General features: G+C 45.6%; 2 protein-coding genes across 2 annotated transcripts in view; both read left to right on the top strand.

Moving 5' to 3' along the window:
• The window catches only part of ppfia2 (PTPRF interacting protein alpha 2), a 204181-nt gene that overhangs the window by 64941 nt on the left and 120965 nt on the right, over positions 1-18275 (top strand). The gene's annotated exons all lie outside the window — the stretch shown is intronic.
• Positions 13509-18275, top strand: part of rps16 (ribosomal protein S16) — a 457927-nt gene continuing 453160 nt past the window's right edge. The window contains exon 1 of the mRNA XM_060903800.1: positions 13509-13512. Within this exon, the coding sequence (XP_060759783.1) occupies positions 13509-13512 (4 nt within the window). The remainder of the gene's footprint in view (positions 13513-18275) is intronic.

Below are 18275 nucleotides of genomic sequence, written 5' to 3'. Positions count from 1 at the left end.
GTGGATGTTATAGTACATATTTATATATTTATTGTTTTTTGTTGTGTGGCTTAATTTTATATATAAATTTACCAGCTGGGAGGTCCGTATCCTGAAATACCGTGACCGAGGTCTTGAAAATACTGACCGAGGCCTCTGGGCCGAGGTCACGATATTTCACGATACGGACCGGCCTTAAGCTGGTAAATAATATATTTATTTTTTTCTTTACCAAATTCTAACAGAAAATGAGAGCGCCCGAAAGGGAAACCATATTTAGAACAAACCTGCTCCAAGCTCGTTTTCGGCTTTCTCCTGAAATGTTTTCTTTGATTTCGTCTTCCTCAGGGTAGTAAAACTCGCTTTCGCTGTGAACCCTGTCGTTATCGCTATCCATGCTGTAAAATTAATGCTATTATACTGAGAAATGTGAAAATAAATGTTGACAAAAAATTGGTACTATGTTTGTTGTTGTTGTGAACGAACGAGTCGCCAAAGGTCCGTAACCGGGGTCCGGATCGTAGGATTCCGGACCGCTCGCGAGCCAATCAGAGCCCACGATTTGATGGAAACCAGACCGCGAAAATTTTTTTTTAATATTAATAAAGTAAGAAACCCAAAGTTGCCAGATTGTTAGGATTCCTTTCATTGTGTTTTGCCAGATTGAGTTTATCCTCCACTTACAGTAGGAATAAGTTGGATTTTTTTTGTTTGTTTGTTTATTTTAGATTTCTTTGACCCATTTATATTTCCTTGTAGCACAAAAGCCGGTGTCAGAGTGCCACAAACAACTGTTTAAACTTTTATTTGTAAGAGTGTTGATTATGGAGAACAGTAGTGAACCAAAATGAATTATTCCAGTGTGAACAAACAATTATTCAGGTCTGTGGTAAATAATTGTTAGATAATGTTGTTGTTGTTGTTTGTTTGTTTGTTAGTTTGTGATTCTGTATATTGATAAATTGCATCAGATACTTATGGGTTGCCAGATTGTTTTTTTTCTGGAAGGATTATACCTGGCGGCACGGTGGTGTAGTAGTTAGCGCTGTCGCCTCACAGCAAGAAGGTCCTGGGTTCGAGCCCCGGGGCCGGCGAGGGCCTTTCTGTGTGGAGTTTGCATGTTCTCCCCGTGTCCGCGTGGGTTTCCTCCAGGTGCTCCGGTTTCCCCCACAGTCCAAAGACATGCAGGTTAGATTAACTGGTGACTCTAAATTGAGCGTAGGTGTGAATGTGAGTGTGAATGGTTGTCTGTGTCTATGTGTCAGCCCTGTGATGACCTGGCGACTTGTCCAGGGTGAACCCCGCCTTTCGCCCGTAGTCAGCTGGGATAGGCTCCAGCTTGCCTGCGACCCTGTAGAAGGATAAAGCGGCTAGAGATAATGAGATGAGATGAGATTATTGTATTTTCCTCCTGATTGTTTCCAAGGTTATTTCACTTTAAAGCCGGGTTGTTGTTTTTTTGTTCATTAATTACGTACGGTAGCACTGAATGTTGAATATTTTTGCCTGGATGTTTTTCATGGATCAGGAATCAATTGTTAATGTCTGAGAAAGAAAAACAACAACAACAACAACAACAACAACAACACATCCTCTGGCTTAATATTTGCTGGACTAATTTATGACTAAACACAGTACTGTATATTGTATATCCTTCTGTACATGTCAGGGGTGGGATCATAAGCATCATATGCAAATTAATAATTGATTATTCATGAGGTGAGGTGGCGGATTGTAAACATTTCACTTTGTGAATGTTCTCTGTACAGCTGAAGAAAGGGAGAGGGGTTTAAAAAAAAACCCAAAAACACAGATATAGATGTTTTGGAGGGTGTGGTCCTGTGTTGTGCTGGGGGTGTGTCCAATTTGCAAATTCAGATAATCAGGATTCGAAGTTGGAATTTTGGGAGCGTTCTGACACAATTTGTCTGACACGTTCCAGAAGCCTCGCGTGGGTTTCAGCATGGCTGCATTCATTCAGTGCTGGTAAAACTGTTACTTCAGTTTATTATCAACTGTAAATGACAAATTGTCCTTTACTGTCGTTAAACTTGCTGCAGTTTCACCCTCTTCTTCGCTGGAATAAAGCAGGAATAAAGTGAGATGGGACAGCTAAATATTACCAAGCTAATATTTACGTTGCATATGCTGTGTTGCATCACAGATTAAGTGCGGAACAAAATTACACCAGAAGCTAGCAGGCTGCTCATGTACGTGTAAAATAACTGACAAGGAAGAAGCATCACCTAACTGCAGAAAATCTTTCTCATTGGTTACTGTTAAAACGTTTTTGTTGTTGTTGTTGTTGTTGATTATAGAGCTCAGAATAGTCAAAGAGACATGGTTATTTGTCGGAGTTTCTGTTTTAGTGACAGCTACCAGGATGTAAGTTCAGTTTGTGTTTTTATATAATCTTTAAAAATCACTTATAGCCGCTTTAATACTAATATTTATTTTAATGGTGGTGTTGTATAATTCTCAGTGTAATCTGCAAAGGACAAAGAAAGTTCTTTGATTATTAATTAAGCTGCAGAGAGAGAGAGAGAGAGAGACCTATTGATTTTTGCATTGTAAAATTGCCTCGCTCTAAACTGCTTGCATGGGAATGAAACTTTTCTCATTGGATATTGATCCACGCTCAAGCTCAGCTAACCAACGACATCATTTTCATCCTTCTTGGTAAATAAAGCTCAGGATGAGGTATTGCCATCATCCCTGCCATGAACACGAACAATACAAAGAGCAACAAGATGACATCATCATCCTCATTCGAACAGTTTTCAGTGCTAATGAAGGTGACGGTGCTGATGGACTTGGTGCTGATCGCTGTGACATTATTCCCATGAACCCCATGCAGCTTGCTAAACTACATGACGTCCTGAACACACGTACAAAAAAAGTGTGTGTGTGAGAGAGAGAGAGAGAGAGAGAGAGAGAGACGTGTTATATAAAAAAGTTAAATGTAAAAAGTTATTGAAACCGACACCAGAGTGATTCACTAAATGACTCCTCTGGGCGACACTTTGATTCACCATGTTTGATGTTCACTCTGGTGCACTGGTGAATTATGGGATTGATTTACAGTGAGAGTGGTGCAATTCTGTGCTTAATTCTGGACAAAATAAGAAAGCATTGCTTTATCTCTGTCAGGAGAATTCATGCTGATAAAATACGAAGAGAGAAATTTGAAAAAAGAAGACAATCTGCAACCACGACCTTCAAACTAACGTTTCTGTCTCTGTTTGCAAAATGTTCAACTACGAAGCAGCAGCTGACTTTCTCATCTCATCTCGTTTTGTTCAGGTTGTCCCGTCTTACTTCGTCTCATCCTGTCTTGTCTAATCCTGTCCCATCACATTTCATCTCATCTTGTCCTACTTAATTCCACCACGTCTTGTCTCGTTTATCTTGTTGTCTCATTTTGACTCCTCCCACTTCATCTTGTCTTGTCCTGCCTCGCCTCGTCTCATCTTTTACTGTCTTGTAAAATTTTGTTGGGTTCACCTTATCTTGTTTCATCTCACTCCATTTTTGTCTTGTTTTGTCCTGTCTCATCTCATTTCACCTCCCCCAACCCATCTCGTCTCCTCTTAGCTCGTCTTTTATCTTGTCTCATCTTGTCTCGTCTCATGTTCTTTTATCTCTCTGCATCCTGGTCCATCTGATCTCGTCACATTCTATCCCGTCTCGTCTCGTCCTGTCTTGAACCATCCCATCTCGTTATTCACTTGTTCACACTTCTGAACATATTCATTTAGATTCACTTCTTATTTATAATTAACATAGTTGTGGTTTGATGCCCATGGAAAGTCATAACACACACACACACACACACACACACACACACACACACACACACACACACACACACACACAGTCATCTCATTACTTCACAGGAGAATAATGCGTTATTGTCTCAGCTTGTCACGCTCACTTCGGTGTTTTTAGCAGGAGTGTGTGGTGTGGTTATGCAACGCCAATCATTCTGAAGAGAGATGCATGGAAAAAGCCCCGTCACACACTCCTACACACACACGCGCGTGCACGGATGGAACATTGACTAAACTAATTAGGGAACGGTGAAATTGGATCAGGCTCGTCAGCCATTAAAGGGTGTGTTCTGATTGAATTAACATTTCATAACCTCGTGAATAAATGTGTTGCACTCCGTAGAGACATTTCACTCGCAGTAATGTTCCTTCATGTCGTATTTTCGTGACTGTAAGTCTCTCGGCTGAGTCACGCCTCCTAATGTCATTCAACTGTAACAGGAATGATGCTGATTATGCTTAGGAAGTTTATGCTAACATGAATCTAGACATGTATATGGCTCCATGTGTATTTATGTGTTACAGTTCAACAGGTGAAGGAGGCGTGGCCTGTGTGTGTGTGTACTGTCAGTTTCAGTGAAGGAGGCGTGGCCTGTGTGTGTGTATTGTCAGTTTCAGTGAAGGAGGCGTGGCCTGTGTGTGTGTATTGTCAGTTTCAGTGAAGGAGTTGTGGCCTGTGTGTGTGTCCCAACAGTCTCAGTGAAGAAGGCATGGCCTCTGTGTGTGTCCTGACAGTCTCAGTAAAGGGGATGTGGCCTCTGTGTGTGTCCTGATGGTCTCTGTGAAGGAGGCGTGGCCTCTGTGTGTCCTGTCAGTCTCAGTGAAAGAGGCGTGGCCTGTGTGTGTGTGTGTCCTGTCAGTCCTTGTCGAGAAGGCATGGCTCAGTTTTTAATTTCTGATTTCTCTGACAATCACAGAAGTGTGTCTCCAGGTTAAGCTTGCCAAACGTGTGTGTTCAGTGTGTGTGCTGAGTGTGTGTTTACTCAGTTCTCTGTGTGTTTAATCAGTGCTGATGTGTGTAAATCTCACAAGGGCAGATGGCCTACAGTTCTGACCCACTTTGATGGATTTCACACTGATTAAAGCAAAGAGAGCGTGAGGCGTTCCCTCTGTGTGTGTGTGTGTGTGTGTGTGTGTGTGTGTGTGTGTGTGTAAAGGCTTTATTCAGTGTGTATGCATCTATCACTCTGTTTTCCTGTGTATTGTTTTCTCTTTGTCTTTTTATCACTATGTGCTTTCTTGGCAGCTCAGACTGTAGAAAAACGCCTGCTGTTCACCAGCACACACACGGCCCTGTTCAACCAACACACATTCGGCCCTGTTCAACCAACACACACTCGGCCCTGTTCAACCAACACACACTCGGCCCTGTTCAACCAACACACACTCGGCCCTGTTCAACCAACACACATTCGGCCCTGTTCAACCAACACACACTCGGCCCTGTTCAACCAACACACACTCGGCCCTGTTCAACCAACACACACTCGGCCCTGTTCAACCAACACACACTCGGCCCTGTTCAATCAACACACACTCGGCCCTGTTCAATCAACACACACTCGGCCCTGTTCAACCAACACACACTCGGCCCTGTTCAATCAACACACACTCGGCCCTGTTCAATCAACACACACTCGGCCCTGTTCAACCAACACACACTCGGCCCTGTTCAACCAACACACACTCGGCCCTGTTCAACCAACACACACTCGGCCCTGTTCAACCAACACACATTCGGCCCTGTTCAACCAACACACACTCGGCCCTGTTCACCAACCCACGCACTCGGCCCTGTTCACCAACCCACGCACTCGGCCCTGTTCACCAACCCACGCACTCGGCCCTGTTCACCAACCCACGCACTCGGCCCTGTTCACCAACCCACGCACTCGGCCCTGTTCACCAACCCACGCACTCGGCCCTGTTCACCAACCCACGCACTCGGCCCTGTTCACCAACCCACGCACTCGGCCCTGTTCACCAACCCACGCACTCGGCCCTGTTCACCAACCCACGCACTCGGCCCTGTTCACCAACCCACGCACTCGGCCCTGTTCACCAACCCTCGCACTCGGCCCTGTTCACCAACCCTCGCACTCGGCCCTGTTCACCAACCCACGCACTCGGCCCTGTTCACCAACCCACGCACTCGGCCCTGTTCACCAACCCACGCACTCGGCCCTGTTCACCAACCCACGCACTCGGCCCTGTTCACCAACCCACGCACTCGGCCCTGTTCACCAACCCACGCACTCGGCCCTGTTCACCAACCCACGCACTCGGCCCTGTTCACCAACCCACGCACTCGGCCCTGTTCACCAACCCACGCACTCGGCCCTGTTCACCAACCCACGCACTCGGCCCTGTTCACCAACCCACGCACTCGGCCCTGTTCACCAACCCACGCACTCGGCCCTGTTCACCAACCCACGCACTCGGCCCTGTTCACCAACCCACGCACTCGGCCCTGTTCACCAACCCTCGCACTCGGCCCTGTTCACCAACCCTCGCACTCGGCCCTGTTCACCAACCCTCGCACTCGGCCCTGTTCACCAACCCACGCACTCGGCCCTGTTCACCAACCCACGCACTCGGCCCTGTTCACCAACCCACGCACTCGGCCCTGTTCACCAACCCACGCACTCGGCCCTGTTCACCAACCCACGCACTCGGCCCTGTTCACCAACCCACGCACTCGGCCCTGTTCACCAACCCACACACTCGGCCCTGTTCACCAACCCACGCACTCGGCCCTGTTCACCAACCCTCACACTCGGCCCTGTTCACCAACCCACACACTCGGCCCTGTTCACCAACAAACACTCAGCTCTGTTCAACCAACCCACACTCGGCCCTGTTCACCAACTCACACACTCGGCCCTGTTCACCAACCCACACACTCGGCCCTGTTCACCAACCCTCACACTCGGCCCTGTTCACCAACCCTCACACTCGGCCCTGTTCACCAACCCTCACACTCGGCCCTGTTCACCAACCCACGCACTCCGCCCTGTTCACCAACCCACGCACTCGGCCCTGTTCACCAACCCACACACTCGGCCCTGTTCACCAACCCACACACTCGGCCCTGTTCACCAACCCACACACTCGGCCCTGTTCACCAACCCTCACACTCGGCCCTGTTCACCAACCCACACACTCGGCCCTGTTCACCAACCCACACACTCGGCCCTGTTCACCAACCCTCACACTCGGCCCTGTTCACCAACCCACACACTCGGCCCTGTTCACCAACAAACACTCGGCTCTGTTCAACCAACCCACACTCGGCCCTGTTCACCAACTCACACACTTGGCCCTGTTCACCAACCCACACACTCGGCCCTGTTCACCAACCCACACACTCGGCCCTGTTCACCAACCCACACACTCGGCCCTGTTCACCAACCCACACACTCGGCCCTGTTCACCAACCCACACACTCGGCCCTGTTCACCAACCCTCACACTCGGCCCTGTTCACCAACCCACACACTCGGCCCTGTTCACCAACAAACACTCAGCTCTGTTCAACCAACCCACACACTCGGCCCTGTTCACCAACCCACACACTCGGCCCTGTTCACCAACCCTCACACTCGGCCCTGTTCACCAACCCACACACTCGGCCCTGTTCACCAACAAACACTCAGCTCTGTTCAACCAACCCACACTCGGCCCTGTTCACCAACTCACACACTTGGCCCTGTTCACCAACCCACACACTCGGCCCTGTTCACCAACCCTCACACTCGGCCCTGTTCACCAACCCTCACACTCGGCCCTGTTCACCAACCCACGCACTCGGCCCTGTTCACCAACCCACGCACTCGGCCCTGTTCACCAACCCACACACTCGGCCCTGTTCACCAACCCTCACACTCGGCCCTGTTCACCAACCCACACACTCGGCCCTGTTCACCAACAAACACTCAGCTCTGTTCAACCAACCCACACACTCGGCCCTGTTCACCAACCCTCACACTCGGCCCTGTTCAACCAACACACACTCGGCCCTGTTCAATCAACACACACTCGGCCCTGTTCAATCAACACACACTCGGCCCTGTTCAACCAACACACACTCGGCCCTGTTCAACCAACACACACTCGGCCCTGTTCAACCAACACACACTCGGCCCTGTTCACCAACCCACACACTCGGCCCTGTTCACCAACCCACACACTCGGCCCTGTTCACCAACCCTCACACTCGGCCCTGTTCACCAACACACACTCGGCCCTGTTCACCAACCCACACACTCGGCCCTGTTCACCAACTCACACACTCGGCCCTGTTCACCAACTCACACACTCGGCCCTGTTCACCAACCCACACACTCGGCCCTGTTCACCAACCCACACACTCGGCCCTGTTCACCAACCCACACACTCGCCCTGTTCACCAACAAACACTCGGCTCTGTTCAACCAGCACACACTCAGCCCTGTTCACCAACCCACACACACAGGCCTGTTCACCAACCCACACTCGGCCCTGTACACCAGCACACACTCGGCCCTGTTCACCAACCCACACACTCGGCCCTGTTCACCAACCCACACACTCGGCCCTGTTCACCAACCCACACACTCGGCCCTGTTCACCAACAAACACTCAGCTCTGTTCAACCAACCCACACTCAGCCCTGTTCACCAACCCACACACTCGGGCCTGTTCACCAACCCTCACACTCGGCCCTGTTCACCAACACACACTCGGCCCTGTTCACCAACTCACACACTCGGCCCTGTTCACCAACCCACACACTCAGCCCTGTTCACCAACTCACACACTCGGCCCTGTTCACCAACCCACACACTCGGCCCTGTTCACCAACCCACACACTCGGCCCTGTTCACCAACCCACACACTCGGCCCTGTTCACCAACCCACACACTCGGCCCTGTTCACCAACCCACACACTCGGCCCTGTTCACCAACCCACACACTCGCCCTGTTCACCAACAAACACTCGGCTCTGTTCAACCAACACACACTCAGCCCTGTTCACCAACCCACACACTCGTCCCTGTTCACCAACCCACACACTCGCCCTGTTCACCAACAAACACTCGGCTCTGTTCAACCAACACACACTCGGCCCTGTTCACCAACCCACACACTCGTCCCTGTTCACCAACCCACACACTCGCCCTGTTCACCAACAAACACTCGGCTCTGTTCAACCAACACACACTCAGCCCTGTTCACCAACCCACACACACAGGCCTGTTCACCAACCCACACTCAGCCCTGTACACCAGCACACACTCGGCCCTGTTTACCAACACACACTCAGCCCTGTTCACATGCAGCTGATTAACCCTGCAATCATCCTTTAATAATTACAGTGTTGAGATTTTAATCCTGATATTTGACTTTCACAGTCATGGGTTTGCTGTTTTATGCTTTGTGTCACTTTCTTACCTCTTTGTCAAAGTCAGATGGCTCTTATCAACAAGGTGTTTGTTTCCACCCCAGAACGGCCTCTCCCTCACTCTATGTTTTTTGTTTTTTACACCATTCTGTACAAACTCTAGAGACTGTTGTGTGTGAAAACCCTATGAGACCAGCAGTTTCTGAAATACTCAAACCAGTCCATCTGGCTCAAACCAACACCCATGCCACAGTGAAAGTCACACTTTGAGACCACAGTTTTTCCCATTCTGATGTTTGAATGCTAGTGAACATTAACTCAAGCTCTTGATTTGTATCTGCATGATTTATTCATTGTGTTGCTGTCGAGGGATTGGCTGATTAGACAGCTGCATCAAACAGGGGTGTTCCTAATAAAGTGGCCAGTGAGTATGTACTTCTACTCTTTATTAATGCTATGGTATGCTACCAGGGCAACCATATTTAAGACCATTTAAGATTTGTTAAAAATTTGGGTGAAATCCTGAACCAACAGCATTAGTGACTCATGCTCTAACAGGATCCTGTTCCTGTTGTGATTGTAACAAAGCAGAACGGCACTACACGCATACGAATGGATCGACTCGGCGTTTCATGCCAAGGACAATGAATCTGTGATCAGAAGGAGCTCATTCACATTCAGAGTGAGTTGGAGAATAAACCCTGCACATGAACCTCAACTGCACAAGGGTGTAAATGTTCTCAATGTTGCACAGGGTGATTTGAGACGTGGCCTTTGTCTAGGGGGAAATTGAATCCAACACTGTCCCTTTCTGGGTGCGGTGTCTGGAAAATGTCGTGGTTAATGGAAGTGCCTGAGGAGAGACTGCATGAGTCAATCATGCTGTAAAATGCTGGCTGTGAGACAGCTTTACTGCCTCGATGCATCAGTGAAGGAGGCATGACCTCTCTGCTTGTCCTTTACATTCTAGTGAAGGAGGTGTGGCCTCTGTCTGTCTGTCTGTCTGTCTTGGTGTAACCTCACTCTGTGTGTCTATTACTCAGTCCTTGTGAAGGAGACATGAACTTTGTGACTGTTCTTTTGGTCCTTGTGAAGAAGGCGTGGCCTCTAAACCTATCTTGTCAGTCCTAGTGAAGGAGGCATGGCTTTTGTGTCTGTCTATTAGTCCTTGTGTAGGAGACTTGGCCACTGTGTGTGTCCTGTCAGTCCTAATAAAGTGGGTGTGGCCTCTGTCAGTTCTGTCAGTCATATTGAAGGAGGTGTGGGCTCTGTCTTTGTGTCTATCAGTCCGGTTGAAGGAGATGTTGCCTCTGTATTTGTTCTTTTTTTCCTAGTGAAGGAGGCGTGGCCTCTGTGTCTATTGTGTCAGCCTCAGTGAGGAATGTGTGGCCTCTGTGTCTATCAAGCATAGTGAAGGAGGTGTGGTTTTGGTTGTCAATCATAAATAATACATTTTAAAAATACACAATACACCATATGGCCAAAAGTTTGTGGACACCTCACCATCGTGCCTGTATGTCCTTGTTGAACATCCCATTCCAGATTTATTCCCTCTTTGCTGTTATAATAAGCTGAACTCTTCTGAGAAGGCTTTCCATGACATTTTGGAGTGTGGATGTTGGGCGAGGAGTCCTGGGATGCAGTCGGTGTTCCAGTTCATCCCAAAGGTTTTCAGTGGAGTCGAGTTCAGTCAGGGTTCTGTGCAGGACACTCGAGTTCTTTCATTTCAGCATGAACACACCATCTTTTCATGGAGCTCACTTTGTGCACAGGAGCATCATCATGCTAGAACAGGTTTGGATTGTTAAGTTCCAGTGAAGGGAAATTGTAATTCTACAGTGTACACAATGCTTCCAGCTCTGTAACAACAGTTTGGGAAGAATCTCATAGTGTGTGGGTATGGTGGTCAGGTGTCCACATACTTCTGACCATATAGTGTACTTCATAGGATACAAAATAATTGTATCTGGAATTTTGTTAAATTCCAGAAGGGCAGACAAACACTTTATACTTTGATGAACATGAAAAGTAGTGTATGTGGGAGTCGGAATGGAAATAATGACAATAATTACAATAAAAATCTCCTCAACATTTAAAAATGAACCTAAAATCCAAAATGAAGGACAACCGGTTCTCTTTTGGATGTCAGTAGATCATGACATTTATCAACCCTGTGTGTGTGTGTGTGTGTGTAGGATTAAGGAGGAAGTGTATTTGGCTCTGCTAAAGGGCACAAGGGACCCTCGACATTGGCACACTTCAGGCGAAAGCAATTACTGTGGAGAGAGATTGGATTAGCAGTCTTTCTTCAGCTCACTCACTCTCTGTGACTGTCCTCTCTTCCTTTTATTTTCCACCAAAACTGAAACAATCAGCAGCAGCCAAAAGTGGAAAATGGAACCGATCTGTTTCTAATCGCTGAGAGAGTTTTGTGCTTGGTGAATCCATTGATGGAAGGAAACCACTCCATAGCATTTAAAGCCTTAAAGAAATACTTCAGAGGAACATCTTGTGTAAAGAGGTCATGGTACCGTTAAGACTCAATATAAGACAAAATATATTAGTGTAATGAGACAGGTGGACTTTACAGACCTTTGTCAAAGAGTTATTGTCATAATGCACAGCCAAACACAGGCATAAAGGGTTAAAACATGACAAAGATGTTAACATGTGACTGTACTGTGCAAAAAAGTTGAGTCTTACAGTAGAGACAGAAGAATTAGAGAAACCAGAAACATTACAACAAAGGGGAAGGGACTGGAAAAGTTAAAGAATCAGGAGTACTTCAACAACAACAACAACAACAACTATGGAACAAGTAATGATAGAACTAGGGAACATAGGAACACCACAATAATGATAGAAAACTAGAGAAGCTAGGATATTACAGTAATGACAGGCTCTCGTGACGTGAGAGCTAACTAAACTAGCACAACCACACATACAGGAACTAGGAACACTTCAAAAGAGACAGGAACTAGGGAAGCCAGGAGCACTACCACAAAGACAGGAAACAGGGGTCATAGGAACTCTACCACAAAGACAGGAACTAGGGGACCTGGGAGCTCTACCCCTAAAATGGGAATAAGAGAACCTGGGAGCACTACCGCAAAAATGGGAACTAGGGGTCCTGGGAGCACTACCAAAAAGACAGGAACTAGTGGACCTAGGAACACTGTCTAATTTGGGAAGGAAAATAGGAACACTACAGATAAAGACAGGAAGTAGGGAAGCTTGGGTATATAGGAACACAACAATGAAAGAGGAACTAGGGATGCTAAAAATTACTAAACAAAACCTTACAACCCATAAGGCCAAATACATGAATAGAAACAGGAAGAACCAGGGGACCTGGGAACACTACCCCAAAGATGGGAACTAGGGGACCTGGGAGCACTACCCCAAAGATGGGAACTAGGGGACCTGGGAGCACTACCACAAAGACAGGAACTAGAGGACTTGGGAGCATTACCCCAAAGACGAGAACTAGAGGACCTGGGAGCACTACCACAAAGACAGGAACTAGAGGACCTGGGAGCATTACCCCAAAGACGGGAACTAGGGGGCGTGGGAGCATGATCACAAAGATGGGAACCAGGGGACCTGAGAACACTACCACAAATACAGGAACTAGGGGACCTGGGAGCACTACCCCAAAGATGGGAACTAGGGGACCTAGGAGCACTACCCTAAAGATGAGAACTAGGGGACCTGAGAGCACTACCATAAAAAAGGAAACTAGGGAACCTAGGAGCACTACCACAAGGACGGGAACTAGGGGACCTAGGAATGCTACCTAATTTGGGAAGGAAAATAGGAACACTACAAGTAAAGATGGGAAATAGGGAAACTTGGTTATATAGGAACACAACAATGAAAGAGGAACCAGGGATGCTAAAAATTACTCAACAAAACCTCACAATCCATAAGGCCAAATACATGAACAGAAACGGAAGTAGACCAGAGAAATACAGGAAGTAAAAGAAAACGTGATCTGTGACATTGGGTTTAATATCAAGAGATCAAACACTGAACTCTTCACGTCAGATGGATCACTGCTCTTTGATCTGCGCTCAAGCAGATACTTCACATTAGCATCTCTTTGACACAGTGTGTGTGTGTGTGTGTGTGTGTGTGTGTGTTAACACCACTAACAGGAGTTGACAGCACACTTTCTGTGACCCTCTGCGTCATTAAGTTTAAGGTTGTAAAGATTTCTGTTCCAGAATAAATACTGAATTATAGAACTCTGAGTTGGGATAGTTCTGGATGTGTGTGTGTGTAATTTTTTAAAATTTGACTCGCAAATCCAGCTGAATGCTCTACAAAAAACAATCTTGGACCATAAAAATATGCCATGATGGATTTTTTGCTAATTTGCATAATATGAAAAGCAGTAAAGTGTGTTGTGGAAGTCTGTATCTCAACAGTAGCCAAAAAGCATACTTGCATGAAAGAAACTGCCTTAAATGCTTTTATCGCACAGAAACAATGCAAGCGTGAGTGATTCCCGGAAAAACACTGAAGTCTAAGTTTCTTCCGTTAGTTTTTAAGTGGGGTCCCTTTTTGGGAGACTTGCCCTAGGACCGCCCCAAAACAAAATGGTGGTGCTTATTAAAATCATTGTAAAAGTACTCTCTTTGTTTGAAACACAGACTTCTGATTTGACTAAAAGATATTTCCCACTATTTTTTCAAAACAGACATACTAGCTTTTAGCATATGGCATTCTGCGGATTTCACTACTTAATAACGAGTCTGTGTTTGTCACACGAAATGCCTTTACAATGATAGTCAGTGGTGGAGAACGTAAGCTGATCACACATACATGAGGTCCTCTAAACATTTAAACTCAAAGTGCACTGAGGCTCAGCTTAAAGGAGCTTGATGTTAAAATACCTCCCATGTATAACAATCATAAATTCATATTGAATAATACAACAAATTCACCATGATCTCAAAAATAATTGTAGCAAGCTAAAACAGTGTGTGTGTGTGTCAGTGGCGGCTGCTGGTTTTTAAAACAGGGGAAGCCCATTTTACGCATTCATCGTAAAACCTGTAGGCCGGATATCAAAGCATAGAAAGGTGTGCCCCATTAGCACAGTGAACTAGACAACCCTACCTAGTGGCAGAAAGTATTTTTGCTTGTACATTTCATGTTATAGTCTGGCTTGCCAGGCTAGTGCCTCATATCCTTAATCAAAAATATCAAACATCCAAAAATCACTGACTATTCAACGAAGAGCCTTGAACATCATACCCTGATATGCAACACAGAGTCTTTAACACAACACCCAGCTGTGCAACACATCCTTGAACATCTTCTGCAACACAGTCTGGAAATTCATAACCAGGTAGGCTATGCAACACACAGAACCTTGAATATTATACCCAGGTATAACCTATAACACAGAGCCCACCATTCTCTTCACATTACTGAACAATATACACACTTCAGATTCATGAACATGAACACTATTTATACACAAATTCTGCCCTCCGCTCCTTTTCCAGAAAATGGTCTGTGACCCTGTCATACCAGCTGGTTGTGCTTTCCAGAGACTTCACCAATTTCTGTTAGCAGCTAGCACTGCAGATCCCAATAAGGCTCAAGCTAGCCTACAACCAGATTGAACTACAAATGAAATAAACGAGTGAATTCACGAATGATCAAACTGATAGAATGGATGAAAGTTAACGGAGCACAACGAGTAATATTTACATTTATTTACAGAGTAATGTACAGAGACATCAATGAGAAGAAGCGTTTATATGAAAAGAAATTCGGACAGCATTTTAGCACATGACTACACTTTCTCGACATCCGCTAGGGACTGACTGATCATACTTCCGTGTTCCTCGCCGAAGTACCACCCTCCTTATGTCTTTCAAACACTACCTCCAATAATCCTTTATCAGCCCGGCTTCTTGTCCCTCCCACTGTCTCGTTTAGTCCCAGAGAAGCCCGCCTTCCCTGGAAGTGACGATTTTGTTGATTTTAACCAATAACAACTAGCCGAAATTGGCTGTTCAGAGCCGTCTCGTAGACTGCAATGGATACCCGGCTGCCAGTCAGTGTTGCCAGATGCTGCTGATGTTTTCCATCCCAAAATATGTTCAAAACCCGCCAAAATGCACTTAAAACCGCCCAATCTGGCAACACTGCTGCCAGTCCATAGAGCCCATTGAAATAAGAAAGGTTACAGCCTGACAGCAAACGTGATTCTCGTAGCGAACTGCAAGTTCGTCAGACATCACTCAAATAAGTTACAGGATAGTTATGAACATAAATACAATCTTGGGCATATATTATGTTATGCAAGTTATTGTTTTAATGAGAATTCAACGTCGTAGACGCCGCAGTTTGGGGAGAGAATTTTAGGGGAAGCTCGGCTTCCCTTGTTGTCTCTGAGAAATCGCCCCTGGTGTGTGTGTATAATATACTCTACTAGAATGTTCTCCAGCACTGTTCATACCTCGGTCACGGTATTTCACGATACGGACCTCCCAGCTGGTAAATAACATATATATATATTTATTCTCTGACATTCACATTATTAATCAAAAATCAATTTTTCAAGAACCACCAGTGTTCATCATCAAACACTAACATTATCTATCAATTAATATCAATCAACATCCTTAAACAAACACCAACACCCCATTATTCATAAAACACCAGCATTCTCCATCAAACATTAACATCCCCTCTCAAATACCAACATTCCTCAATAAACACTAGCATTCACTGATAAACACCAGCTTTCTCAGTCAATCAACACACTCCCCAACAAAAGCTAACATTCTCCAATACACACCAGGATCTCCCATCAAATACCAAAGCCATCCATAAAAAAACACCTTTTTTATATTTACCTTAATATATAAAACCGGCAACAAAGATTCACAATCATACACCAACAGTCTGTAATAAACACTAACGCCCCCCAATAAATACTAGTATTTTCCACAAAACACGAAACCATGCCCGGCCTTGTAATACTCAAGTCCAGGACTCAGACTCGATCCTGACTCGTGCCCTAATTTTAAGGACTCGTGACTCGACTTAGATTTGAGCACTGATGACTCAGACTTGGACTTGTACATTAATTGCATTCGGACTCATAAATTGGAAACGAGGACTCGGATTTTTTTCTTTATTTTTTTTTTGTAACATGCCATAATAATTTGGCATAAGATGTTTATATCTACACTAATTTTGTACTAATTTACTTGGTGCATGCATCAGGTAGACTTTCAGGCGCGGTCCGGACAGCGTGTGTGCCAAGCGGACTCTCGCACGCGCCATAAACAACTCTCACCTGCACAGGATTAAAGTGCGATCAGTGCACCTATATAAAGACTGTGAAAACACACTTTATGAAGTATTGAGTTGTATTGCTGACACATTACTGAGCCTTATTTCCTTGTTTGGTTTCCTGGTCCCTGATTTCCTGTTTCTTGTCTTTGATTCTGCCAAGTCTATGATAGCCTGCTTGCTTCACCGTTTTACAATTTTGCCTGCCGTTCTGGATTGTTTACTGTCTTCACTTATATTAATAAACACACCTTCTGCACTTACATCCGTCTCCCAACCATCTCTGACAGAATACTTCACACTCCCTGACAATTTCCCTGACAATTACTGTTCATACTGTACGTCATGTTCAGGAGCAAACTAATGTTAATGGCGCTAAAACAGACACCGTCAAATTGGAGTGCGGTTGGAGTGTTGTTCTTGGACTCGACTCGGATCAATAGTGGACTCGACTGGGACTTGACTCAAATTTTTTTTTAATGACTTGGACTTGAACACTGGGGACTCGAGACTGGACTCAGATGTGAGGTTTAGTGACAATCTTATAAATAAATCTTATTTAAAAAAAAGATAAATGTTGACAAAAAATGCTACTATGTTTGTTGTTGTTGTGAACAAGCGAGTCGCCAGAGGTCCGTAACCGGGGTCCGTAACTGGGGTCCGTACCGTAGGATACGGACCCGCTCACCAGCCAATCAGAGCATAGGATTTGATGGAAACCGCACCGCGAAAAAAATAATAGTGTTTATTGTTGGTATTTGTGAATGTTGCTGTTCTGTGGTGAATATTGTTTAACGGAGAATACTGTTATTTACTGGAAAATTGTTGGTGTTGATTAAGCTAAGGTCTCACATACCCAGAATCACTTCATGTAGACACTGGTAGATGATTTCGAGCCTTCTGGGGGTCAAACAGCACCCATTCCAGGCCCTTCCATCGGAATTGACAACCGTTAAGGCGTGGCTTCCAGCCCTGGAAAATTATATCATGTTGAAAATTGCCATGGGTCAAGTGCCAGATGAATTCATCCGTTGCAACCATAAAGACATCCTTGAGCATCCTTGAGGCACACGTGAGGCTTATGTGGGCTACCGGGGGTTACTGTAGTGTTCTGTCACAACCATTGATCTCAAAATGTTCACGGAACAACATTCTGCAGAAAGTGAAATGTTCGCTGAGGGGGCGTAGCTTATTTCATCTTGCCGTGGCTATGCCATACTGCCATGAAAAACATACACACTGCCATCATTGCTGCAAGGCCATACGTCGCTGCCGCCATTGGTTTTACCGGCATCTTCCATCGCTATTGTTGCAGCTACTGTGGCTTCATTTGCATATTTACTCTGTTCGAATTTATGCAGCGAATCACCTCTAAAAATGGTGGAATGGCCACGGTAGACCCAGCCACGGTTCTCACGGATCAACCGGCTATGCAAGACCTTAGCATAAGTATTTTTCAGACATAATGGACATTATAAGTATTAAATTGATCATGTTTAAACTCCCTCCAATGATTTTAATCCATTGCTGTATTTACTACTGCCTAGTAGTAAATGACTGGGTATTTAATGGGGTATTTACTTTTGAAATACTCTCATCATCCATGTCAGACTCATTGTTTTATCTCGTAATTTGGAATATTTTCTTCTGCTTCAAAAATATTCAGAAAAGTTAGAAATAGGATTATGTCTGATTAATAGGATAGTGTGTGTCTGATTAATGTGTCTGGATCTCTGTTACAGCGATGCCTTTGTCCCACTGTGA

The sequence above is a fragment of the Neoarius graeffei genome, chromosome 21, assembly GCF_027579695.1.
Source record: "Neoarius graeffei isolate fNeoGra1 chromosome 21, fNeoGra1.pri, whole genome shotgun sequence".
Classification (NCBI taxonomy): Eukaryota; Metazoa; Chordata; class Actinopteri; order Siluriformes; family Ariidae; genus Neoarius; species Neoarius graeffei.
Note: the sequence above shows the minus strand (reverse complement) of the source record. Positions and strands in the feature narration are given on the sequence as shown.